General features: G+C 43.2%; 1 protein-coding gene across 1 annotated transcript in view; it reads left to right on the plus strand.

Annotated features, from left to right (window-relative positions):
• Positions 1-26350, plus strand: part of SPECC1L (sperm antigen with calponin homology and coiled-coil domains 1 like) — a 51699-nt gene extending 25349 nt beyond the window's left edge. The window contains exons 8-16 of the mRNA XM_083417595.1: positions 1619-1782; positions 2699-2790; positions 4109-4199; positions 8041-8124; positions 8876-9032; positions 14518-14620; positions 20902-21018; positions 21436-21495; positions 23536-26350. Of these exons, the coding sequence (XP_083273721.1) occupies positions 1619-1782; positions 2699-2790; positions 4109-4199; positions 8041-8124; positions 8876-9032; positions 14518-14620; positions 20902-21018; positions 21436-21495; positions 23536-23625 (958 nt within the window). The 3' untranslated portion in view covers positions 23626-26350. The remainder of the gene's footprint in view (positions 1-1618; positions 1783-2698; positions 2791-4108; positions 4200-8040; positions 8125-8875; positions 9033-14517; positions 14621-20901; positions 21019-21435; positions 21496-23535) is intronic.
• Positions 26351-27651: the final 1301 nt, after the last annotated feature.

Here is a 27651-nt window from a genome sequence, read left to right on the forward strand (position 1 = left end):
GGAGCCGGCGTACAGCTTCCGGATCGTGGCCAGCATAACTAAGCCACTTCTGGCAAACCAGAGCAGCGCACGGAAACACCTTTTACCTTCCCGCCGGAGCGGTACTTATTTATCTACTTGCACTTTGACGTGCTTTTGAATTGCTAGGTTGGCAGGAGCAGGGACCAAGCAACAGGAGCTCACCCCATCGCGGGGATTCGAACCGCCGACCTTCTGATCGGCAAGTCCTAGGCTCTGTGGTTTAACCCACTGCGCCACCCGCGTCCCTATATTTGCCCTTAGACTGCACTTTTAAAATCTTTAAAACTTCTGCACTTGCCTCTTGGGGATTTAGAAAAATGCAACTCCATTCTCCCCACTGCCAAAGAAAAGGCTCTCAGAGAAGACTAGCAGGTTCCAATAGGGTTACAGGGGCATGCTCCGCGCCACAGCTCTTCTAAATAGTGGGACATGGTGCCTTTTATGAGTGCCCGCCTTACCTCTAGTGAAACACTTCGGTATGGAGCAAAGTGGCAGGCAGCTTAATTAATTCCAGTGGGCAGCGTCTCTACCTCAGGTAAAGGTTCCATGTTGCTTTAGTATGTACCCTAATGTCTTACTTGGAAGAGTGAGGTACAGAAACACACACTATAGGGTCTTAGTTTCAAGGGTCTTCTGTTTAGTTAGCATGAGTACATTCAGTTTCCTAAGTGCATTCCCTCTAGTCCAAATGAATTTGTGGCAAGGCAGGGGGGAAAGAGGAAAGCAGCTGCATCTTCACTGGCTGGTGGATGGGGCCAGGTTAGTCTCCCCCTTGCCATTATGCACTGCCTGGGAGGCCAGGGTAGCAGCTTCTCAGTGGCTGTGGTTTCCTGGCCAATGGCCAAGATCAGCGAGTGCCTCCCTTCATCTCTGCTGCCCCAGGTAATTTCAACCCAAGGCATAAAATTCCTTACTATATAAATACAATTGATGCCCTTCCCCATCCCTTTCTCCAAAAGTTAATACAGTGGTACCTCGGGTTAAGTACTTAATTCGTTCCGGAGGTCCGTTCTTAACCTGAAACCTGAAGCACCACTTAGGAGGCTAATGGGGCCTCCTGCTGCCGCCGCGCCGCCGGAGCACGATTTCTGTTCTCAACTCAACTATTTCTGGGTTAGTGGAGTCTGTAACCTGAAGCGTATGTAACCCGAGGTACCACTGTAATGAAACACTTTCTCAAATGACTTTCAGTTTCAAACTTGCTCTCTGGCTTTATAGCCTGTTGGAAGATTTGACCCACTCCAAGTAGGCTTCCCAGTGTAGCAGATGCCCTTCAGACATGTCTGCATGAATGAGTCCATTGCTTAAGCACAGTATAGAGGGAGGAATTCAAAGTTCCTTAGCAGTGTGCTTGCACTAGAGGATTGGCTTGTGCAAGAGAAGGCACAGGAAGCCGGCATGGTTCTTGTGACTGGTTGTGTAGCACATTGCAAATACAAGCTTCTGCTAAAGCAACTTTTGTACTGGATTTCATATTGCACAACCATTATTCTCACCCTTGTGTTAGCACAGCAGCCCTTGTGCTGGTCGTCAGAGCACTGAACCCATGCCAGATCATTTCATAGTATCTTGACAACTGCCTTCCCCTGATATTCAGGCAAGAAGAGGAACGTGGCCGTGTTTACAATTACATGAATGCTGTTGAAAGAGACTTAGCAGCTCTGAGGCAAGGAATGGGTTTGAGTCGCAGGTCATCCACTTCTTCAGAGCCAACGCCTACTGTAAAAACTCTCATCAAATCCTTTGACAGTGCCTCACAAGGTAATTTGCTTTTTTGTACCTGCATAAACTTAGTGCAGTTTTGTTTGGAAGCACCACCATTGGTTCTGTTAGCTCAAAATTTTGAACAGAGCGAACACTCCATGCATACATCAGTAGAATGTAGCACTTTTTTTTTCGAGGGAGCTCCAGCCGGGTGACAATACTTGTAGAAATGTATTGGATAATATGTACTTCAGTTTTGCAAGCCCAAAACCATGCACCTGAGTTTTAAAAGTTTGTTGTTTTTCTGGGGCTTTGAATATATGGCAATCCTTATTTATCTAAGTTTTCAACCTTCTTTTAAGTTGCACAATGGTCTGTCTTCAAAAACTAACTGTTGTTACTATGGTTGAACCTATGTATTTCATTGTTAAGCTTCTGTGGCACTTAATGATGTTCAGATATAAAAATTCATCTGGGCTTATAAATAATCAAGAATCTGTTTACAAAAAGGGCACGTTTTAGCTTTAGATAAGGAAACTCCTCCTTGGGCAAGCTGCATAGGTTACTTCTCTTATATCTTTGCATGTTATGAAAGCAGAACTTGGCCAGATTGTGCAGGCCTCGCTACAGGAGGACATGGCCAAAATCTAGGATATCTGAAATTGGTAAATAGCTGCCAGTCACACTTGGGTCACTCACTTCAGATGAGAAGATGTCTTACTCTGCAATCTTGTGCCATAAGTGAAAAACATGCAAAACTGCTGCTCTTAATTGATTTTTATTTTATTTTCTTTTTGTATTGGGATATTTAAACTAGATGTATTAGTGTTAATTGAATTTTTCCTGTTTTTTTAAAGGAACTTGTCTGCTATTAATGTAAGCTGCCTTGGAATAGCACTGCTCTTGAAAGCCTGCTTAGAAATACTTGAAACCAACCATACTTACCCCCTGTTTATTTTGTTGTTTTTGGTAGTTCCTAGTCCAGCTGCAGCTACAATGCCTCGAACCCCCCTGAGCCCAAGTCCTCTTAAAACCCCTCCTGCAGCAGCAGTATCTCCAATGCAGGTAAATGTGTGTTTACTAACTGGAAGAGACTGCAAAGACTGATGTACAGTCATACCTTGGTTTTCAAACAGCTTGGTTCTTGAATGTTTTGGCTCCCGAACGCCACATACCCGGAAGTGACTGTTCCAGTTTGGGAACTATTTTTGGAAGCTGAATGTCCAGCGGAGCTTCCACGGCTTCTGATAGGCTATATGAGCTTCCTGCAGCCAATCAGAAGCTGCACTTTGGTTTCCTAGCATTTTGGAAGTCAAACTGACTTCCGGAACAGATTCCGTTCGACGTCCAAGGTACAACTGTATTGGAATTTGTAATGGTGCAAAATCAAGAGAAGGTTTTGCAGTAAAAATTGTGCATTAAATTTGTCATTCATAATTGCATCCTGACCTTCTCCACAGATTTCAGAGTGACATACATGGATTTTCTCCTCTTTTTGATCCTAAACAACCATTAGAGGCAGGTTACACTGAGAAAGTGACTAGCACAGTTGACCCGGTGGCCAGATTCAGATGTAAGGTTTCCAAATCTCTGACATATGGTTTGGAGTGGCAATGAACTTGAATAGTCTTCCACCCATTCCCCAGTCCTTTCAGCCACTTAGTTTGTTCAGTCACAGGTATCTGAACCTGCATACTGAGACTTAAGTACCTCCTGCAAATTGGCTTGATCGTGGTGGATAGTCTTTGTTTGTAGAGAGTGCCTAAACAGTTTAAAGTAGCACAAGGAAGGTTTAACAAACCAGGAAGTCACTGCTGCAACTGAGTATGAGAAGAGAATGGAACAAGATTTTGCTTGTTCCCAATCCACAAAACCATGGTTTGTAAGACCTGGGAATGTTGCATTTGAATCTGGCCAGTGAACTCCAGCATGTCCCTAGTTCGAGTTCTTGTTCCCTACAACTGTTATGTCATTTAGCCTTCAAGCCAGTTGAGAGTACTTTGACCAGCAATTCAGACATGAGGACTGTGATTATAGTTAATAGTTTATTATTATTCTGTAACAAATTCATTAAAATGCCCACCTGCTCTCTCACCAGACCTGTGAAGTAGGCCACCAAGTCACATTTTATAAGGAGGGAACTGCAGACTCTAGTACTGTTGTCTATACTGATTTTTTTAAATATAAATTCTGATTCATGTTTTAAAGATTAAACACTGTTGGTTGTACTTAGTTTTACTCAGGGTGTAAAGCGGATGAAAAAAATAGTCCACATTGCTGGCTGTGCTGAATTTGAACCTACGTCCAGGGATCACAATAGTGCTTCTGTGTGGGTTTTGCTTGTCTTAATATCTCACCAGTAATAGTTCTTCTTTTCCTTCAGAGGCATTCCATAAGTGGACCAATATCTGCTTCCAAGCCCCTCACAACTCTGTCAGACAAAAGGCCAAGTTATGCAGAAATCCCAGTGCAAGGTAGGTGTTTTTCCTTTGTTAACATTATTTCACTAAAGCTCCCCCAGAGTTCTCCTGAGGTTAAAAAGAAAAGAAAAGCACACTGAATAAGATAGCGAAGAAGAGGCTCTTTTGACACATGAGCTCCTTTTCTTTTGAGTACAGCAAAGTATTGTTCATATAGAGGGCTTAATGTCCTTCATTACCTTACCCCCGCTCCTGCAAAAGGAAGATGCAAAGCATAAAAGCTCAATAACATACTCTTAATTAGGGCTATGTATTATTTCAATTTCCTTCTTTCCATGCTCACCTAATTTGTTTCCTTTTACTTTATGCCAGTTTGCACTGAGCTACACTGGGCAGAGGTGAGACAGGGAGGGCTAGACTGACTTTAAAAAAGGAGAACCACAAGAAATTATACTACCATATGGTCACAGTGGAATAATTGTTTGGGCAACAGGTGCATAGAAGTCATAAAGGCCACAGTCTTTGCAGATAAGGGTATAGCACTTGAATATGCTAAAATCAATACTTAATCAGTGCTTGTATAATTAAAAAAGCAAAGAAATGTTTTTTTGTTATGAAAGCCACCTTTGGAGCAAGAGGAATTATTTCCAAAGCAGAACAGTAAGTAAAGCTAAAAACAGGCCCACCCCATGTATTTATAATCAAGTAGATTTTAGGAGCATTCACTAGCTGCCTTCCTAACATCTGGTTGTCAGTATGGTGTGCGAAAAAGAAAGAGGGAGGAAGAGGATGAGAGAGAGCCTAAAATAGTACATTCCAAGTACTGTTCTATTATTTTTCTGTTTCTGAGAGTTTGGCCTCCAATGTAGGACAAAACAACCCCCCCCCCCGAAAACTGCTGTTCTCCACTTCTTGATTGTGGCGGAGTCAGCTGGCCAATTATGCATTGCTAAGATCTGTCTGGGCATCCTAACTAACTTCAGGAGCAGGTGAATGATGGACTGGTGCCTGCATTTGTTGAGATGTCCCTTGTGCGCTAGTGGAACTGATAACTGCAGGAAAGTGTAGAAGCCTGTGTGGATTTGTCAAGACTCAAGAACAAAGCTTGCTGGGAGAGGACAGCAATTTGCTCTCTGCTGCCACAGATATCAAGGCTAGAGCTAACTACCTAAGTTATAGGAAGGTAGATTTTGGTTATTTGTTTAGATTATTTTTATACACCTGTTCTCAAGCCACAGGACAGTTTACAACAGTATCAGATAAGATAAGATCAAATAGAATCCATAAAAACACACAGTCCGTAAAGTACATAATACAGTAAAGATAAACTGTAAAGGACCCCTGGGCGATTAAGTCTAGTCAAAGGCGACTATGGGGTTGCGGTGCTCATCTCCCTTTCAGGCCGAGGGAGCTGGGGTTTGTCCACAGACAGTTTTCTGGCTCATGTGGCCAGCATGACTAAACCGCTTGTGGCGCAACAGGGCACCGTGACAGAAACCAGAGCGCACAGAAACGCTGTTTACCTTCCCACTGCAGCGGTACCTATTTATCTACTTGCGCTGGTGTGCTTTCAAACTGCTAGGTTGGCAGGAGCTGGGACAGAGCAAGGGGAGCTCACTCTGTTGCGAGGAATAGAACCGCCGACCTTCGGATCGGCAAGCCCAAGCGGCTCAGTGGTTTAAACCATAGCGCCACCCGCATACAGAAACTCATCGCAACTCGCTAAATAGCAATTTACCAATAGCAGAATCAACTAATCCATTTATCTTAACATTTCTGTGGCTGAAGAATCGTTCAAGAATGGCACCAATGCCTATGTGTGGGTGGTGGGCTGTTCTGTCATCAGAGGCCTTCAGGCAGAGGAAGGGATATACTCCCTCTGGAATTTCTCTGTTGTACAGGGGTTGGGATAGCTGGCCTATAACTACTTGTGTGGCTCTTCCATTTACTTTCAGTGCTATCAGGGCAGTATTTTAATAATGTCCATAACAAAAGATAAGGCAATGTTAAAAAAGCCCTTTTTGTGTTGAAGAAACAAGGATTATATGTTCACTGTTTACTTCTCCATTTCCTGGTGCTGGTCAACTTGTTCTGCCTATAAACTTTTCCTTTCAAAGTGCCCTTCCTGTAAGAATGAATAGCTCTCGTGTGATGGGTGTAGTTCTTTGATTTATGTCTGGGGGCTTTTAAAATAGAAATTTCTCAAGAATAGCTTTCTTAGGGCCAAGCAGTAGGCTTCCTTTTCTGCCTTGACAAATGCCAGCTAAACACTTACAATGTAAAGATTTTTCCAGGGATGAAATAGTGTTTTGTGCTAAGTTTTTATTCAGTTATGCTTTGAATAGCATTGGGGTGGTAGTATACTCAGAGCAAAGTAAAATTTAAACACACTTGATGTTTAACAGAAACTAATAAGGCACTCCCTACACAGTGGGTGGCCAACCTGTGGCATAGCTGACACAGATTTGTAGCTGTTTGTGTCCCTTTTGGACTGGGCTGAAAAGTGCTGTGGACTGGGCCATCGTGTAGCATCAGGCTTGAACTTCAGTTATTAAAATAACTTATAGCCTACCCTTCCACTGCAGCTCAGGGCAAATTGCAACAGTTAAAATTAAATAAACATAAGCAATTAAACAGCTGCAATATAGTAAAACAAAAGGAGAGGCAGCAGATAAAACAGCTTTTTTAAAAACAAACAAACCTGGGATCAGTTTAAAAACCTTTTCCTACCAGGTCAGATCCCTGCTGGAACAAAAATGTATTTGTTGGACCCAGAGGGTCGTGACAGACAGAGCCAGCTGAATCTCCCATGACTAGAAGTTCAACAGCCAAAGAGGGGCCCACTTGAAAGGCTCTATCCCACAGGCAAGCCAAATGCCACCAGTACACAAAGAACAGCCTTCTTTCCTCCACCCCCCAAAACCCCATAAATGGATGGCCAGGCTTCTACACAAGGAAGCAGCTCTTAAAATACAGTACTCTGTGCCCCAGGCTTTAAAGGGAATCGCTAGCACCTTAAATTGTGCCTGGAAACAAACTGCTAACCAGTGCAACTGATGTAGTGTGCAAGTGCCAATCAGCATCCTTGCTGCTGCATTCTGGGCCAATTACCTGATTTCCAGCCAATCAAAGGCATGAATGTTGTTGCATTGGTACTGTATTGGGCAGTGGACTGGGACACTTGTGATCTTTGGAATCTATTTGTGTTAATGATGTGGCCGCCACCGATCTACACAAACAGAGTAGCTTTTCACTATCAGCTCTGTAAACCCAAGCTGTCCTGACCCCCCAAAGGCAATATGTATACAGATTTTCCTCTCCTTTGGCCATGCCATTGTATAAAAGTGTTGGATGACTTCTCCGGATTGGGTCAAGATGTAAAAAGACATTTCAGAATGGAGTGGCATGGGGGCGGGATTCAAGGGACAGAGCTGGGGGATGGGGGGCAGGGTCCTATCAGCATTTGCAAAAGCCCATCTGACTGATGACCAATTAGTAAGGGAGTTGAGTCATTGTGAGATTATTCTTAAGTCTTTGTTGCTTCTAAGCAATTGCACCTGTTGCTGAGCCTGGCCTATACTTGCAGCAGCAGAATATGAGTTGGCTAAAATGAACTTTACTACAGGAAGAAGATACTGTTTTTGAATGCATTGCCTATGTAAGAAAAAAACACCTCCCTTCAAGTCAAGAAGCAGGCTGGCTTAGAGCCTGTCACCCTCATATGCTAGCCTCTTACTTGGAAGCAGTTTTTCTTTTTCTTTTTTTAAAAATAATAGAGCATACAAAATGGCATTGCCCTCCTGCTGTGGTGAAGTCCATTCTATCTTCTCATTTTATAAGACCAGGCCTGAAGCTTGTGGTAATGAAATGCCTTTTCTTTATTCCCTCCTCACAGATCATTTGCTGAGAACTTCCTCAACCAGCAGACCAGCTTCCCTGCCAAGAGTTCCTGCTATGGAAAGTGCCAAATCTATTTCTGGTAATAATTATGCCATGCTAATAAGGTGGTGCTTCAGTCACAGAGTCTTGGTGTGCAATGCCATCAGCTTCTTTTGAAACAGTTTTGTTGGTCTTTTCTGACATCACAGCAGTAAGTAAAGTGGGTAGAGTTCCATATTGACACTGTAGGTGAATCTTGCCCACATTGCAGGGGGAAAGTGGCCTTAGTGACTGAGGGAGGGTTTCCTCTTTCAGTTTAAAGGTAAACGTCCTTGCTATTCTTTATGTGCGTTTGATGGAAATTAAGAGAATTAAAACTTGCAGACTGGATTTGTTCCTCATTGCAGCAGAGAGAGAGAGTTCTGTATGCCTTCATGTTTGTCCTCTGTTACACAGTATGTGATTTTGAATAGAACATATTTGTGACTACCTGTGTTCTACAAAAACTAAATCCCTGCAATCAGTCCTCTGTAGAGAAAAATAGTTAGAAGGCTTCAAAATCTGCCTCTTCCAGAGAAGGAGTCCTGACATGTTAGGCCCTTAAAAGGTATTCCAAAACTTTGGAACGGTTATATTTAAAAGCAAAAACTCAAGTCTTGCTTCTTCAGGAAAAATTAATGCCATCTCTGTATTTGATAGGTGAAATTTCTATTGGTGTGATAGAGAACTTAAAAGTTTTGTACAATTCAGTAGAAAATTAGTTGCTCATTATCTAGATTTTTGCAAAGGCTCTTAGTTTTCTTTTATGAGAAAGAGAAAGAAATGGTTTCTAAGGTGTTTTTCCATTTCAGTGTCTCGGCGAAGCAGTGAAGAAATCAAGCGGGACATCAGTGCCCCTGATGGAGCATCTCCAGCCTCTCTCATAGCAATGGGGACCACTTCACCACAGCTGTCTCTCTCGTCTTCACCTACAGCATCCGTCACCCCTACGACACGCAATCGAATAAGGTACACCTCATTGCTACACAGCCTGTCCTATTTTTCATACAGGGATATTCTTGCAGCCTTGCCCTTTGGAAGACATCAGTCGCTTTTGCTAGATAATCAGTAAGCTTCCTCTATAAGGGAGAAGCAGCAGACTTCAGTGGGTTTGCTCCTCATTTTGGGTAGGTGCATCAGCTGCCCAGCATACCTTTTGTACAAGGAAACAGCCAAGTCAGTCCAAGTCAAGTGGGCCCTTCTGGAAGGCAGGAACTCTCTGGCAGCTGAACAAACAAGTTGATGCCCAAAGCTCACCAGGAAGTATTCCTTCCTTACATCCTTTCCTGCCTCTTTCTCCTCTCCCACTTATGGTGGTCTTGAGTTTGGGGCTGGTGCATGGCAGATCCTTGCACTTGCCAGCAAGGCTGCTGATCAAGACCTTCCTTGCTGGAACTGCCTTTGACCACTTCCCTGGAAATCACAGGAAAGCAGAGTTGGAAGGGACCCCGAGGGTAATCTAATCCAAATCCCCACAATGCAGGAATCTGCAATGAGAGGAGCATGTTTGGACTGCAGAAGTGAGAGCTGCTGCTTCTGTCTCCCCCCTCTCCCCCCTCTCCCCCCCGTCTCCCTTTTGCCTGAGCTGGGCTGCAGATCAGCCTCCATGGACCCCTTTGCACTGTGCCACCTGAGTACTGGAGGCATTTGGATGTGTTGGCGGAGCTGCCTAAGCAGCTCTTGTCTCCACTTCCCTCCACACTTTGGAACCCCTGCATGCATGCGTTGGGGGTGGCCAGACCTACTGCTTCAAACGGAAATACCAGTGAACACATCCAGTTTTGAGCAAGGTGCGCATGGAGAATAGAGGTTGCTGTAAACAGCAACTCTGAATAAGAGCTGCATTGAAGGAGGAAAAGTTGCTTTGGTTATTTCCTCATACTTAAATCCCACCTTTCCCCCCCAGTGGGAGAACAGCGTGGCTAACAGTCTGGCGGAACCATAAATAATAGCATGAGTAGCTGGGTTAGGAAGAGGGTGGATTACATTCCAAAGGGTTTCACCTTGCTAAGTGAGGGACATGGGAGAGGCAGAGAAGTACATTTCTGAGCACAATTCAAAGTGTTGGTGCTGACCTTTAAAGCCCTAAACGGCCTCGGTCCAGTATATCTGAAGGAGCGTCTCCAGTGTTCTGCCCGGACACTGAGGTCCAGCTCTGAGGGCCTTCTGGTGGTTCCCTCACTGCGAGAGGCCAAGTTACAGGGAACCAGGCAGAGGGCCTTCTCGGTAGTGGCGCCCGCCCTGTGGAACGCCCTCCCACCAGACGTCAAAGAGAACAACTACCAGACTTTTAGAAGACATCTGAAGGCAGCCCTGTTCAGGGAAGTTTTTAATATGTGACATTTTAGTGTATTTTTCATCTTTGTTGGAAGCCGCCCAGAGTGGCTGGGGAAGCCCAGCCAGATGGGCGGGGTACAAATAATAAATTATTATTATTATTATTATTATTATTATTATTATTATTATTATTATTATTATTATATAGAAGAGAGAACGAACACCGCTCATTGGCTCTACTGTGAGCTGTTTGGTGACTGTGACAAATATGATTTGTGCTGGGGGGGGGGGCATGATTCAGTACTTCTCCCGCTTAACCCTGTGGTTTGTGTAGGAACTAGCAGTCAAATGACTGAGCTACTTTATTGGGGGGGGGGTGGAGAGGTGGGGAAGAGGTGTGTGCAAGCAGTTTAGGGAATTTTTTTTGTTGGGCAGCTTCAGGTTAAGTTGGAGGCGATTTCTCTCCTCCCCTTCTCCTTTCACTGTTGCCTCTTATTCCCCTGCCAGATCTCTCCCCCCCCCCCCCCCACTTCTGCACTTGGCTTCTTGGCATATTCATAAATCTTTTAGATCTTTAATTGGCCCTTTAATTGGTTGTCTGTCATTGCAGTTCCATAGGTCAGCTGAATAAAACTATTGTTTCAAATTATGTTATCAATCAGACAGTTGCTAGTGGCTGTTTGTGGGGACATGTGCTGACTGTAAAATCTTAGTTGGGTGTCCTTTAGGTGTAGAAGAACAGTATAAATGCAAAAGGAAACCTGTTTGATTTGTAACATTTGTTGGGCTTTAAACATTGAAACAAGAATATACTGTGGATTAGAAGAGTAAATCTAAACAAGGCAAAAAAGGCGTCTATTGCCAATCTGTGAAACTTAATCAGGCATTGGGTTTGGAATTTAGTTGACCTAGCAGACACATTTAAAAGATTAATATTTGTTGTAAACTCCTTCTCATTGTGTCCGCACCGTTCATTTTATTTGTTTCCTGAAACGCTATTTTCAAAACAAAGAACTTGACATAAACTGTGTTCCTTACTGGAATTTAGAAACAAGCCGTACTGTTCTCTCACGGCGTTATGCATGTTTAGGTTTTTGTTTTCTTTTTTTAAAAGAAAATTCTGACTCAAGGTTCTTTTTTTGTTCTTACTTACAAAGAAGTCTAGTTTTTTTCTTTTTCCTAAATCGTATTTCTGTTGGTTCTGCTCTCTAGTCTGCTCTGGCTTAAAAGTGTTAGCATCTGGTTTATATAATATATAGTGTGAAGGTAATCTGAAAGATTTCAGTTTTATGTTTCATTCAAGTCTGTATGGTTCCCAGTCCAGATTAGACTTTTTCCTGCTCACTTCACAGTTCATCCCACTTACACAATCTGCAAAATCCAAACCTTGCAATCATGGTCATTTTACCCTACTTCAGTGACCAACCATCTATAGAGAGAAAGAATAGCAGAAATCATACAATTCTATAGCCATACAATTTCTATACCAACCTTTGGGAGGCTTTGAAAGCAGTGATAAGAGGTATCTGTATCAAAGAAAAATCATATATTAAAAAACAAGCCTCTGCAACAATAACCAAACTAGAAATGGAAATTTTTGATCTGCTAACTAAATATAAAAGTTCAGGTTCAAAATCCCCTCCTCAAATTAATTGTACAAAGGAGGGGAAAAAACTTTTTACAAATTAATAATGCACTAGTGTTGTCCTGTTATACATGAAACAATGTTTTTATGAGTATGGAGGTAAAAACTCTTAGACTTTTGGCAAACAGGTGTAAATAAACCCTAAGTCAAAGGCACACAGTATTCAAAAAAGTGAAGGCACCAAACATTCTCTACTAAAGACATCTGCTCAGAATTTTCCTCGTTTTATTCTAAAATGTTTAAATTGCAATCATTAAATAAAAAAGATACCCACAATTTCTTAGAAAACTTGCCTAGGCCGTCACTAACTCATTATGAGAAAACCTTTTTAGATAGTCTCATCTCCCTAGAATGTTTCCCCTTTGTTTTCGTTTAAACCAATTCGTGAACATTGACCACTAATAATGAACCATATGTTGTAGATATTACTGCAAGTTTATTATGCTTTTTTAATATATATAATTATCATGAGAAGACTGGGTCTATTTATTTGTATCATTTATTATTCCTATGATCCTTGTTTATAAAACCCAGTCAAAAGTTATTTACCCAAAAAAAAGAAGGAGTAGCATCTGCTTCAGACAAATCAGGCAACAGAATTATCAAATCGGAATCTGAGGTATGGCTGTAAAGAAAGCTTTTAAGGATCTAGTACTGAAAGAAATACAGTGGTGCCTCGCAAGACGAAAAGAATCCGTTCCGCGAGTCTCTTCGTCTAGCGGTTTTTTCGTCTTGCGAAGCAAGCCCATTAGAGGATTAGCGCTATTAGCGGCTATTAAAGTCTTAAGGGATTAGCGGATTAGCTGCTAAAAGGCTATTAGCAGCTTAGTGCCTTAGAAAAAGGGGGTGGGGAGCGGGAAAAAAATCGCAGGAATTCACAAGACATTTTCGTCTTGCGAAGCAAGCCCATAGGAAATTCGTTCTGTGAAGCACCTCCAAAATGGAAAACCCTTTCGTCTAGCGGGTTTTCCGTCTTGCGAGGCATTCGTCTTGCGGGGCACCACTGTACATAATTAGGAAAGTTGATGCATCCTTTTTAAAAAAATCACTTTAATGCCTGGAGAAAGGCTTTATTTGAAAACGTAGCAGTGCAGAGTTAACATTGTGAAGATCCCCACCCCATGCAGTATGGAACCCCACCTGCAATCTGAAATGGCAGGTTTCACTTCCTTGTCTGCCGTGTTTGGCTTAGTTCTCAATGTGAAAGAGTCTTTCCTGCAACGAATGGGAGTTTTGAGAAAGCAGGGCCGTACTTATGCACAGACCCTGTTCATTTTTCTGTGGGATCATGTCCAGTAAACTAACTGAGGAGGTGTCAGGCTGCTTGAATGCATTGTTTTAAACTTTGCTTAAATTGTGCTCCTGAAACCAGTTATGATTCGTAGAAGCTTTAAGTTTATTTATTTATATTTACATGGTAAGGCCTTCCTCTTCTGGAAATGTGACGTTACAGGAAGCCCTTACCATGTAAGTTCAGTCACTGATAATCCTGCTTCTTTGTTGTATGCAGTCCTGGATCTAAAACAGCCTTTCCCAACCTAGTGCCCTCCAGATGTTTACGACTGTAGTTCTCATCAGCCCCAGCCAGCAGAGCTGATGCTGCAGTAGAAAATAAGTCTTTTGTGCTGGTTGTAGTAAATGAGAGTTCAGGTAAACATTTGGAGGGCACCGGGTTGGGGGAGGCTGGTCCCAGAAGGTTAGGGTAGATACACAGCTGCACCCTCCCCCCAGATGGAAAGCATGATTCAGCATCATCACATGTCAAATGTCCCTGCCTTCACTTCTGTTCATGGAGTGGAGGAGCAGAGCCCTACATGCAGTGATGTCACGTCATGCTTTCCTTTACTACCCAGTATTGGGGGGGGGGCAGAGGTGAACTAGAGCTCCTGCCTTCAATGGCAGCTGCATGTCTGCACTAGTTCTGCACTCCTAAATCTTGAAGAAGGTAGTCGGTTGACAGTTAACACTCTGGCTTTGCTTTCCCTTCAAGGTGACATTCCTAGTCGGTTATGAGTTGCAGGGAGATACCATCAGTTTATTTTCTAAATTCATACTAAAGTTCAGCGTGGCTTAATGTTCACATCATTTGTTCTCGAAGCACCTCTAGCTGTGGCTCTGAGGTATTAGAAAAAGGATTTGTTTCACAGCTGTCCTCCTCATGAAGTCTCAATCAAATTAATCTTTTCCCACTGCACAGAGAAGTGTCCGTGGGCTGCTATCCTTGCTTTGGTTATCTACCTGGGAGTTCAGGGCAAGGAAGCAAGCAGACAGGGGGTTGCTGGGAAAATGATCACTTGTCTCTGTGGGGGTGGCTGGAGTGCTGCTGACATATGCCTGGGAGTTGCCCAGTCTCAGCCTAGCAATGGGAAGACAGAGGGAAGCCCAGAATGAATACAGAACATGGCACTGCCCACAGAGCACAATGCAATTTTGATAAGAGCGGAATGATATGGAAGGAACTTTCGCTATTTTAAAAAAATGTTCTGAACATTCATTTGGATGAACAATGTGAATTTCCTCCTTCACTTCTAGAGAAGAGAGGAAGGACCCTTTGTCAGCTCTGGCCAGAGAATATGGAGGCTCCAAGAGGAATGCTTTGCTGAAGTGGTGTCAGAAGAAAACAGAAGGGTATCAGGTAATGGTTGCTTGTCCTTTCTATAGTTCAAACATGAGAGCATCTGCCAGGAGCACAAGCTGGGCTGCTCCACAGTTCACGGCATCGATCGTGAAGGAACTGGTATGTACTGTCCTGGCAGGAACACAATGCTGCAGGAGCCAGCTCAGCTGTTATTTATAGTCACTCAGTCACTTTGCACAATACAAACGTGTGTGTTCTTCACAGAACGGCTAATCCGCCCATTAAAGCGGGTTAACGGTGCTATCCTGCACATGTCTACTCAGACAGAAGTCCACACTGAGTTCAGTGGGATTTACTCCCAAGTTAAATATGTATAGCAGGGACGTCCAACTCCCAAGAGACTGTGATCTACTGCCAGAATAAAAAACTGGCAGTGATCTTCTCATTTTTTGGGGAGGGACACCCAAAGTTGTTGACCCCTTTTTTTAGGGGGGCAGGTCGAAGTTGTTGAGCTTTTTCTTAGGAGGGCAGGCAAAAGTCGCTCACCAAATCATCGCTAACTGCGATAACTCCGTCTGCTGTTTTTGTGATCGTGCGCAAATGAAGGACAGGGCAAGGGGGACAGGGCCAGATGCTCTTTTTCCCCCGTGAAGGAAATTGAGACAGTGTTTGACTGCTAGCTCCCAGGGATCGACTGGTCAATCGCGGTCAACCGGTTGGAAATCCCTGATGTATAGGATTGCAGTCTAAAATGACTAGCTTCCATCTTGCACATTGATAATTCCAAATTAAGAGGAGGGTGGAGAGCAAAATCTTATTCTAGAGTTAAACCTCTTAAAATGGCAATAATATAGTACATTGGAAGAGGACATTTTATTTTAAAATGCTTTCATATTGCTTTTCATTTAAAAACCACAGGTCTGTGCAGCATAATGTAAAAATTACAATACAGTGGTACCTCCGGTGGCGGACAGGATCCATTCCAGAGCTCTGGTCAGATCCTGAGGTTTCTGCAACCAGAGGGACTGTTTCTGCGCATGTGCACAGCACAGTAGAGCACTTCTGTGTATGCGCGCGCAGTGAAACACTTCCAGGTTTGCAGCTTTCGCAACTCGAAGTTTACGTTACCCAAGGGTAACAATAAGCCAAGGTGCTACTGTAAAATCAACACCCATACAATAACTGAAAGGCCAAAGCAAACACACCAGCATTAATTGCCAGCAAAGGGGACTAGGTAGAGCATGATTCCTGCTTCTGTCCCCCGGTATTATATTGCTGGTGTTCTTACTCTGTGTGAGCTCGTTCTCCTGCTTGCTGGTGATGATGCAAAAGCAGAGTTTGGCAAACCAATATGGCTGTCCCCTGGGGAAGGACCATAATTCGGGGGCCCTTGCATGCAGAAAGTCCTAACGCCTGGCGGAAGCTCCTGCTTGAAACCTTGGAGAGCAACTGCCTGTCGGAAGAGACAGCCCTGAGCTCGATGGACCCGGTGGTCTGACTCTATGCAAGGCAGCTTCCTCTGTTCCTATCACATTTGGATGGGTGGCCCACTGCCGTGTCCCCACATTTATCTGGGCTCCAGGCAGACCAGCCTCCTAAGGAGCCACATGCAATACAAGCATGGCCTCCTTTTAGAGGAAGGGGTGTCAGGCATGTGCTTTGCATGCAGAAGGTCACAGGTTCAATCCACTAAGGCATCTCCTGGTAGGGCTGGGAACGTCACCTTGCTGCCAGTCAGTGCAGGCAATACCGAGCTTCTTGGACCAATGGTCTGACTCTGTATAAGGCTTCCAATGTACGTACTTAGCTTAATTGTATAGGAAATCTTTGGAATGCAAAGGGCAACCTCTCGGTTCTTAAGTGTTACTTTGCTTTGTCAGGCTTGAGACTCACAATACAGAAGGAAGTTGGAAGGCTACGTAACAGGATGGTGGGGGGACATTAATAGAAAGGCTGTACAATGAGAGAAGCTTGTTTTTATGTAGGCAGAGGGGGGGCCCCTCCCCTCTCTTGCTTCCTTGGCATCTCTGCACTGACCGAACGGTGCTATTTCTGAATGTAGACCCTCCACGTCCCCCCTTTCCTTCAAAGGCAGGATGTGGGATGCTGCTGAATGAATCGTAAAACTTTTCAAATGGGAAAGCATCTGAGACAGGGCAAGAAGCATGTGACAGTTTCCTTAATTTGTCACGAGAAAGCGCCCCATCCTTTCTATCTCAAGCAGCCTGTGCCAGAAAGATAGTCCTCTTGCTCACATTCCCGGATTCCCTGCGTCGACCAAGTCTGGAGGAGAGAGACCTTTGGTCCGCTTGCAAGGAGGGGCAGCTGATACGTGACTTTCAGCATGTGCCGCTCCCCATGCAGGACCACCAGTTTTGGGAGGGGCCAGAGTTCTAGTCTTAGGACCAGTCTGCCCTTTCTGTGAACAGTCAAATGAGAAAGCTTTTCCTGCGCTTTCATGCCGCAGGTGATGGGGGTTGGCATTTTTGAATGCTCGCTCACAAAGAAACAGAAAGCTAGCATGTTGAGCAGGAGGGTTTAGCCCTAGCTTTACCCCTGATGTGTCACATTTCTGAATACAGGGAGCTAGTCATGTGAGAGTGCTTTCAAACAGCAGTTTCCCACAGGCAGCCTGAAGTGATACAGCCCTGGAAAAGCTTTCCTACTTGATTCTGCTGACTGTACAAAATGGTCCTTAGGCTCCCATTTTGTTGATCTTTGCACTCATCCATGTAACTTGTTTATGTGAGTAATTTTTTTAAAAAAAACCTCCTATAATTCTATTAAAATCAATTAAAATAAAAAGAATGTTTGCAACTGGTCCAGGGGTGGCCTTCTTTTGAAAACATTTTACAGCTGCTTAGAGCTGGTGGTGACATCACTGTCCATGCAGTAAACACATTTTTTTAATGCTCCCAGTAATGACTATACACCATAACATGCAGTCCCTTATTGGGGAGTTATTGTACCTGGGATGGCAGCCATCTTTTTATTTTTTAAAAAAATATATTTTTATACCACTATGTCGTAAAAATATATATCAAAGTGGTTTACAACAGTAAAACCATGTCCTTGCAAGGCTACCAGGGATATTAATGGTATAAGGGGAAGGGTCCCCATTGTGAAGCAGACCACAATAATTCTCAGAGTTCCCTGCTACTTGACAACACAGTCCATTTTCAAGAAACTGCCCATGTGCATGGTAGTTGCTGCTTGCTTTCAGGTCTATTTGCTCCCCACTTTAGCATAAGAACATAAAAAGATCTGAAGAGCCTGTTGGATCGGGCCAGTAGCCCATTTAGTCCAGCATCCTATTCTCTCAGTGGCTTAACAGTTGCCTTTAGGAAATGAAGCAGGATTCAAACACAAGAGCACTATCCCCTCCTGTAGTTTCCAGCAACTGGTATTCAGAAGCATTGCTACCTCCAGCTGTGGAGGCAGAGTGTAGCCATTGTGGCTAGTAGCCACAGATAGTCCTCTCCTCCATGAATTTGTCCAGTCCTCTTTTAAAGCCATTCAAGTCAGTGGCCATCACTGCCTCAAGTGGCAGCGAATTCCATAGTTGCTGTGTGAAGAAGTGCTTTCTTTTACCTGTCCTGAGTCTTCCGACATTCGGCTTCATTGGGCGTCCATGAGATCTAGTGTTACGAGAGAGGGAGAAAAAGTTTTCTCTATACACTTTCTCCATGCCGTGCGCAATTTTATAAACTCCTGTCCCGTCACCTCCTAACTCATCACAACTGTCCTTTGTGAGTCCTAGAATCTTGGCCATCCCACATGTAATGTGTGAACTCTGCTGTCCTGAGCATGCCTGACTGTATCCCAACCAGGTCAAAAGGGCATGTGCTCCAGCTGATCTGTTACTCCCACGGCTAGTAGGATTTATAGCAGCGCGTGGAAGCCTGTTACAATAGAAAGACCAGCAAGAGGACATTTCCTGTCTGAAACAATTCCTTTCTGCAGCACTAAACATAGTAACTAGTTGCACTTTCCCAGAATTTTCATTTGCAACATTTTAAGCAAAACTGGGAAGCAGATGTCATAACTTTGTCTGTCACTCTTTTGCCATCCATTGAGAGGTGCATGTGCCTAGGGGAGGGTGCTTTTCCTCTGGATTTCCTGCATGTGGGGATGGGGGGTGCTGACTAGTTGTCCTGCTTGTAACCCCCCCCCCCCTTCCAACTCTAGGATTTGCTGCACATTGTTCTGTTTGTGATGGGAGCTAATCAATTTATTTTTACCACTGATTTTTAGTGTGTCCAGTCATCTTAAAAATTTGCACCCAGCAAAGATGATGCCCATCAGCATGCACAATGCTTCTTTTCCAATACTAAAGGTTTATTTGGGTTTTTTTGTGGGGAAACCCTTGAAGATCTCTGGCAAATCGGAAAGGAGTAATAGTGATGGCAGAAGGATATTTTACTTAAAAAGTTCTCTTCTGCTTCCCTTAAATTAAAATCAGATTGTTTACAGCATAATGAAATTTCAGCCACATTCATAAAATACTACTTAATTAAACATCTTAAAAGTTGAAACCCAAGTTTATCATTTTTGCTGTACAAAAACTAGGATTGCCTCTATCCTTTGCAGTTGGCCGTTCACACTAAACTATGGTTTGACTTAGCATTATGTGGAAACAAAGGCAGCGTAGCATGAACTATACCACATAGTAAGATTTAGCATCTTAACTTTGTCCAGAAGTGGTTTGGTGCCATGAATTTATCCTAAGGGTGTCAAAGCTCATGGCGGACAGATTTTGAAAAATAACAATCAATTATATCCTACTACACTTGTGGAAATGCCTGAGTCCTTCTAGAACAGGCATGTCCAAAGTCCATTTTGGGGGCCTAATCCAGCCTGCTGTTCAGTTTAATCTAGCCCCCGTGACAGTTTATTTCCTGGGGTAAAATACTAAAAAAAGCTCAACAACTTCAATCTTAAAACTGGCTATCATGCATGTTCACTTCATTAGATCTGGCCCTCTTTGAAAAAGGTTTGGACACCCCTGTTCTAGAATGATCCAACAGCTACTAGATCATTTTTTCTGAACCATTCGTCTGTTTTTTACATTGCATTGAAATTACATTTTCCCAGCACGCGGATCCCAGTTTGTCATTGCTGGTAAAATGCTGTTACTTCCCCATCACAATAGCCCACAAAGTATTAATTTCTCAATCAAAATGGATGTATTTTATATACTTTGCTGACATAAGTGCTCAATTGAGAATGAAAACAACTTAGCAGCCTATTTAGTTGATCTCTTGAGAGGCCTCTCGGCAAAAAGTTAGATACCTCATGCCCTTGTGTTTGAGCATCGTTCAGAGGAAGATAAGACCTGAGCACTTAGTCATAGGTGACTTAGCAAATTGAGAAAACATTGCCGTGGACTGTGGCAAGTTTGTAGCTAGTCAGCATTCCTGCCATAAGCTTCTATTGATGTTGCAACCATCTCTTCAGGACTCCTACCTAAATATTAGTAATCTTTACTTACTTGCACTGTGCTTAGTGTCAGGTTTAATATTTACAGCTGATACCAAATGACAGAGATTTTTTTACTCGGGGAACTAAAAACCATGTGCAATAGCACCCTTCCCAACTACGTATCTCACAGATAGATCCAAGAATAGTAAATAACTGCTGAGAGTGTAATGTTATTGATTATTACATGGGCACAGAGTGTCCCAAAATTTTGCATCTGATGCATATGACAGTGTTAAGGGACTGCACAATGCTGAGCATTTTCAGTAACATCTATGAGAAAAATATATTCACAGAAGTGTTTACACTTCGTGTTCTTTCTTTCTCTCTGCACCCTTCAGCTATTGATCATTTAGCTTTTTTTACTTAGAAGTAAAACCTCTGTGGTAATTTTAAAATGCTTGTCATGCAACAGCGTTAATTTCTGAGTGCTCGTAAAACTAGGTATAGCACCCTCCCATAACTAGAGGTGGAAAGGAATCATTTCTGCTGACATGCCAGGAAGAGGTTTAACTTGGAAGCATGTGCAGTCAGAGGAGCATTACCGAGGGAAAATGTCTTGGGTAGGGAAGTAGCAAGTTGTTTTTGAGTTTCCTCCTGGGGGAAACAAAATAAGCTTTTATCTTAGGTTGCTAATGGATCTGCTGTCTTAATTCTTGCAGAATTCTGCTCATTCAAACCAATGCTTCTTAAAAAAATAATCAGGACTCAAAAATCTTCAATTTAACCTGCTTCTCCTCTTGCAAGGAGGGAAGTTGCTATCTCTTTTCTCCTTCTACAAATGTCACTGAGTAATAGAATAAGTAAGCCTCACAGTAGGTTTCTCTCTTACATGTGTGCATATTTCCCTCCCCTCTTAGAATATCGATATCACAAACTTCAGCAGCAGCTGGAATGACGGGTTGGCTTTCTGTGCTGTTCTTCACACTTACCTCCCAGCTCATATTCCCTATCAAGAGCTGAACAGTCAAGACAAGGTGAGTATTATACTGAGCTTTGTTGAATGTAGTTAAAACCATGCTGGAGACCAGAGCCCCTTCTCAGATCCTGTCATGGACCAGACTTGCACTTCTGCCACTATTCTGGTCACCAGCACTCACTGGCAATTGCAATTCCCCATTTGCAGTCCTAGTCACAAGCACACCTTCCTCGCACTTAGTCCATTGTATATTTGTTTAAAAACTTTGTGTGATGTTTTGTTTTTTGCATTCATTCATTGTCTTTGTCCACACATTACTTTAAATGAGTTAAAAACAAACCCAGTAGAGGGGTGCTTAAAAGAGTTTTGCAAGCCTGTGATCAACTCGCTGGACAAGTCCCTAAGGCAACATTGTCTTTTTAATTAAAAAAAAAGTTGTTTAGTAGATTTATTTTTGACTCAATGTATTTTTCAGAAAAGAAATTTCACTCTGGCTTTCCAGGCAGCTGAAAGTGTTGGCATCAAATCCACTCTGGTAAGTGTGTGCAAAGTTTAGGGCGATCTGACAAACTTTTACCTGGAAGACTAATTGCTAAATAGGCCCATGCAAGGATTGTGCTGTAGCTGTGTGTTTGAAATTACTGTACAAATAAATTCTGGGATAGAAATATCATAACTGAAAAACTAGAAGGCTCCTTTAAAGAGAGGGTGTGTGTTTGTGTTTGTGAAAATAAGGCTGGTGCGATTAAATTGCAAAACAAGACTATAAATTAGTGCCCTGCAAGTGCTCTCACTCTCTTGGCCAGATGAGACTCAACACTATATGCATTATTAGACAGCGCACCCAGTTTTGTTTTCCTATTTGGGGAGAGATCATCATGCAGACCACAGTGCACAGGGACATGAGTGTTAGGTTAACCCTTCCCAGCTGTGATCTTTTCACTTTGGCATCCAGTGGGGCAATCCTACAAGAAGGGATTTTGTCATGATTGCAGCTGGGTAAGGGAGCGTTAAACCTGCCCACATACTGCAGTCCCAATGAAAATTGTGGGACCCTGTGCCAGGGCCGGATTTAGGTTTGATGAGGCCCTTAGCTACTGAAGGTCACGGGGCCCTTTATATGTCCAGCTGTCCTTTGTCAACAACAAATTGTCACTGTTTTTTGTGTTGAATATATGCTATATGGTAATTTATGGACCTAATAGGTATCTAAAGCCACAATGGGATCAAAATAAATAAATTATGTATTGCATGAAATCAAATCAGTAGGCATAAGACTCATATCCTTAGTCTATGCTGCCTGATCATCAGTCTACAAGCACTCTTTAATATTAGATAACAGATACAACGACATTCAACTGTGCTGCACTGCAGTCTGCAGCTGCATGCTACATGCTGCCATGCAACCAGTCCATGCAGAATATAGGCACCCTATATATAGAAATGAGCAAACCAGTGATATTTTAGGGAGCAGGCTAGCAGGCGGGGCCCATTACTTAACATCATAGGAGCCTACACAACACAAAACACTGTTGCTATATGTAGGGTTTTTTTTGTTTTTTTATCATCTTATATTTGGGAAATGGACATCTAGGGTTTTTTTTTCTTTAATTTTTTTGGAGGCCCCAAGAGAGTGGGGCCCTAAGCTATAGCTTGTTTAGCTTATACGTAAATCCGGCACTGCCCTGTGTCTCTTCTTAACAAATCAGCTCATGACTGTTGGAAATCGGTTAAAACCGGTGCCATTTTGTACTTGTCATGGAGGTCAAACCTTTATTCTGCTTGGTGGTTCAGAGGAGGCAAACCTATAAAGCAAATCTAAAAATAGCTCTCCTTGCTCACGGTCAAGTCTCTGCCAGCCATTGTCTGTGAGTTCACAATGGGGAATGCTACTGTGGTTAATACTTCTAAACTATGCAGTAGCCAGCGAAGGTGGAACTGGCTTGGACCCAAGAGGGCCATGGATGGCAGCCTTAGGGGCACTGTTGCTTCCCTTCTGCAGGTAAGGGCTGAAGGGCAGAGGCTCACCTAACAAGTCCACGGGACCCACCGACAGACATGGACGGCCAGAGCTAAAAGCAGGGTGGGGTGCAGAATGGACAGCCTCCAGTCCTGATCTCCTTTTCTTTTTAGACACCCTGGTTCCCCCTCCTCGCAAAAAGCCAGCTATATGACTTTCCTCTTGCCTTTTCACACTCCCATTTATCATCTCTGTTGACCAGAGAGCACAATGCAAGCAGGAGAGCAGCAGATATGCAGCAAATTAGTATCCAGTAATGCAATTAATACCTAGGTATTCCGAAAGCAAGGCAGGACTTGTACTTTAAGCTACACACAAACTGTTCACATGTGGAACTACAATTCCCAGCTATGCCTTGCTCCCCACCCACCCCCAGGATAAGCTGAGCACTACAGAATTAGAAGAAGAGCCTGCAAGCTTTTGCTTATTAAATGTCTATCTTACAGATGACCAGTTATAGATGTGATTATGATTAACAGAGTACAAGAGTTATTGCAAGGTGGATATCTGTTTATATATATATATTTCTCTTTCTCTCTTCCTTCCCTCTGGTAGGACATTAATGAGATGGTACGAACGGAACGCCCAGACTGGCAGAATGTCATGTTGTACGTTACAGCGATTTACAAATACTTTGAAACCTGAGAGCTGGAACAGCAATAGAAAATGTTGGGGAAGCACAATCCCAGCACCACACACTAAGCTCAACCAACACCTCTTGACTTTGGATGAAACTCTAAAACGGCATTCTGAGTGGCTTTGGTGAGCAAGGTTTCGTTAACCCAGCACTTGGGCAAACCCAAATAGCTAAATGAGCTGGATTAAATTATTAGCCTGTGAAGCCTGAACTTTACAAATGACCCTGTAAGGCCAAGTGTCAAAAAGCTTCCAAACTTCCGTTGGTGAAGAGTGAACTGAATGAGATGCCACTGAATCGACAAGGCTGAAACGTAAGGGAAGGAAGTCTCTAGGACTGTATTGCAAGACTTTTCTTCATGGAAATCACCTCTGGCGGTTGGGTGGATGTTCTGCTTGTTGCTCCTCACCTAAGTACAGGAAAAACTTTTAATCATCACCTAGTTATTGCCTTATTCTATCTCCAGCTCCTCAAAGTGCACAATTCTTATAGGAAGTACAAGGGTGTCTTCTCCCATTGAGTTCACCTGACTGAAGAATGGTGTCAAATCTTGGCCTACTCTCAGTGCACAAAATGAAGAGTCTGTGTTTAAGCCTACCTCTCTTCTCCATGGCTTCCAACTTTATTACTGGATGGATTCCAGCCTTGCACATTTGATTCCCAACTTTGAGGATATTACCATGTGCAGTTGATCAGACACACTGCAATTTGTTGTGCTTCCAAGAGAATTTAGTTTATATGGAATTTACTTTTATTTGGCAAAGTGTAACCTTTCCTTTGCAGGAGCTCAGATGATGCATCACCTGAGATTAAACTGGTTGAAATGATTGTTTTGATCGTTGGATAGGTTAAGCTCCTATTCAGAAAAGAACTTTCTGCAGCTAGCAATAACTGCTTCTTGCCCCTACGGCCTGCAGGTAGCTTTGCGGTGTGTTCTGATCTGATTGTCTGCCAAAAGCAGCAGCAGTAGCTGCTGCCTGTTCCCAGGGTTTATCTAAAAGGGCCTTCCATGGGCCTCCCTTTCAGGAATGACTTAAATGAATGGAGCATACATAGGAGCAGCAGCCATGATTCGTAGATTGTGCCTGTGAGCTGAAAACTGACCTCCTATAAGCCTAGTTTAAAATATGGGATCAATGCTGGCGAGAGAAGAAAATGCAGAGTTCAGGACGTTTGTACTGTGGTGTTGAGTCCACTTGGCACAACTCTCTGGGAGAAAAGCATTAAAGCAAGTGCCTTACTTGGCTCTGAGGTCAGAGGAGCTCTAATTGCAAGGCAGTGCACAAAAGACTTCAGACATTTGGTGGTAGCAGCAGTGAGGCTTCTATGGTTCTGTCCTTCTCTAAGAAGGCCTCAGCGCCTACCATCTTTTTCCTAGATGCAGACCTGTTAGTCCCCTCCAAGTGGAGACCCAGTTACTGCTGAGGAATAGGGATCTTTTGAGTACCCCATTTTGATGAGCCCCATATCCCTGTTACTTATAGATGTATTTAGCTTTCATTTTTCCCTAACAGCCCAACTAGAAATAATCCTCTTTCTTTTTTTCCAATCCTTTCTGTGTGCCTGGAACTCTTAAAGGACACTTTTTGAATGTCATAGGTATATGAATGGTCACGAATGTAGCCCCGGTCCAAGGTCTGCTGTGGAAGAGTCACTATGACAGGAGCAGGTGCCAAACTGAATTTTGGGACAAGTCGGAATAAACTTTGAACCTTTCATTGTGCCTCCAGTACCCCCTGCCTTGTACATGGTTTCATAGCTCAAGGAATGCAAGCAAAACTTACATGTGGCTATAAAATGGCTGGTGAGCTCCCATTGCAAGTGTTTAAATCCAACTCCTACTTTCCAATGGTTTTTTCTCCTTCGTCTCAAATTGTGAGGCTAATATCAAAAGTTCCTGCAAATACCTAAATGACTTTGGCTTTTGAGTGAACAGTTAGCATTTACCAGTTAGGGACAAAGAGTTGCAGATTTTTTAGATGGAACTCGCCCTTCAAAAAAACCCCAAAAGTCGTCCCCCCCCCCCAACTTTTTGCTAGCCCTAAAATGAGGTACTAAAGATCATCCTCGCTGTGTTATGCTTTACTGTTGTGGTACAAAGGAATTTGCTTGTGAACTTAAGATGTATTGCTCTACAGGTGCACCTCTCTTTATTTATTGCATTGCAATTGAAGAAGCATTTTTTTTCTAGTGAGCTGTCTTCCTCCTACACTCGACAGCATCTTATTTTATGGACTTTGCTTGAGTCCAGGGGTGACGAGACTCATCTTCAGCGGAATCCTGCTTCTAAACTCTTCCTCTACAGCCACAGGGGAGAGCTGATCAGGAGGGCATTGATGAAAAGAGGACTGAGTTGTGCAAGGAAGTGAAGGGCAAAGGCAAAAGAACCGAAGAGTGGGAAACGTTCTGCAGATGGAGCACAAGGAAAAGAAAAAATGTGTTTCCTTGCATTGATTATCCAAAACCTTTTATGGTAAAGACTGAACTACCAAGGGAGATGATTTCATCAAGACAAGAAGCACTCAGAGGGATGAAGGAAATTAAGTTTTAAAAAACACACATCCCATTTTGCAAAAGAAGAAAATCTTTGCTCTTGGTTAGATAACAAGCTACATAAGTATTCTTCCATTCTTTATTCACTTTTTAAAGACTGATTAACATGTTACTGTAAAGTACATTTCTTGCTGGTTTTGTTTTTGTTCTATTAAATATTTTTAATATACCGTAAAAACAGCCAACAGCGTGCCTGGGTTTTTTAATCGCATTTCTTTAGAATCCTGCAAATGTCCCCGCATTTTAATGTGTCTGCTTTATAAAAAGAAATTAAAAGGAGCTCATGGTGTTAGAACACAAGCAAGTGAAAACAATACCTGGCGGTTTGGGGGATTCTCTCGCAGACACTTTAGTGAGGTCGTACCTGGAGTTTTGTCTTGGTCTTTGTGTTAGATGAGCAAAGGTGCTTTGAAGGCATAGCTATCTCTAACCTCCGTCTCATCAACTACACAGGAGGCAGCAGGGTGAGGTGCTTTTGTTCAGGGTTCCAACCACACTCATCCCCAGCAGTCAGCATACTCAGTACTCATTTGGGCAGGAGGAGGAGTGGGCACACAGTCCCTGCTGACCATATTTTTTACTTCTCTGGACAGCTCTCACTTCCATCCCTGGGATCATTTTTTAAATTGCTTCTCTGTGCGAACCTGTGCCTATCCAGACCCTAAGTTGGTTCTTGATTCCTTTCTTCTTTCAGTCTCTCTTCCTCTGGTCTCCTGTTCCAACCCCTCCATTCTTCACACCCAGTTTCCAGATTTTTTTCCCTCTCAACCATCATTCAGCATTCTGTCAGCATTGAGCATGCTCACATCGTGGGATGATGATGAGGGTACTCAAGGTTGTTCTATTCCTCCAAGGCAGCGATGCTTCCAAATACCAATTTCTGGAAACCTGGGGAGGGAAAAGTGTTCTTGGGCTCATGTTCTGCTCCCTGGTTTCCCACAGGACTATGGGGTGGCCACTGTGAGAACAGTGCTGTACTAGGGCCATTGGCCTGATCCAGCAGGCTGCTCTTATGCTCTTAAATCTCAGATTTCTGCCAAGCCTACTGGTGCCTCCCTCTTGTGAGTGCTATTTTGGCTCCGTGGCAAAAGGATTTAATTGGCATTCGACTCAAGGGTTGCTTATCACTCAAGGAAATATTCGCACACCCCACCAAGGGAATAGCCACTTCTGCAGTGCTTAGTATCAAGGCCTCACTGTTTATTTTTTATTCCATATATATATATATATATAAAGATCTATATCCTGCCCTCCTAGTGCTTACACAACACTCGTGGCAGCTAGAAACAATTAAGACCAGCTGTAACAATAATATTACTCAAATATAGCAAAATGGAGACAGGTGCAGCAGATAATAGCACCAGGTTTTTAAATATCTAGAAAAGCCTACCTAAGCAGGAAGGGGGTTTGCCATACAGTGGGCAAAGAGTCCTACTGGTTGGGTTTGTGCACAGAACAGGCTCCTTTCATCCCCATCAGCT

The sequence above is a fragment of the Podarcis tiliguerta genome (assembly GCF_965153285.1).
Source record: "Podarcis tiliguerta genome assembly, chromosome: 16".
In the NCBI taxonomy this organism is placed as follows: domain Eukaryota; kingdom Metazoa; phylum Chordata; class Lepidosauria; order Squamata; family Lacertidae; genus Podarcis; species Podarcis tiliguerta.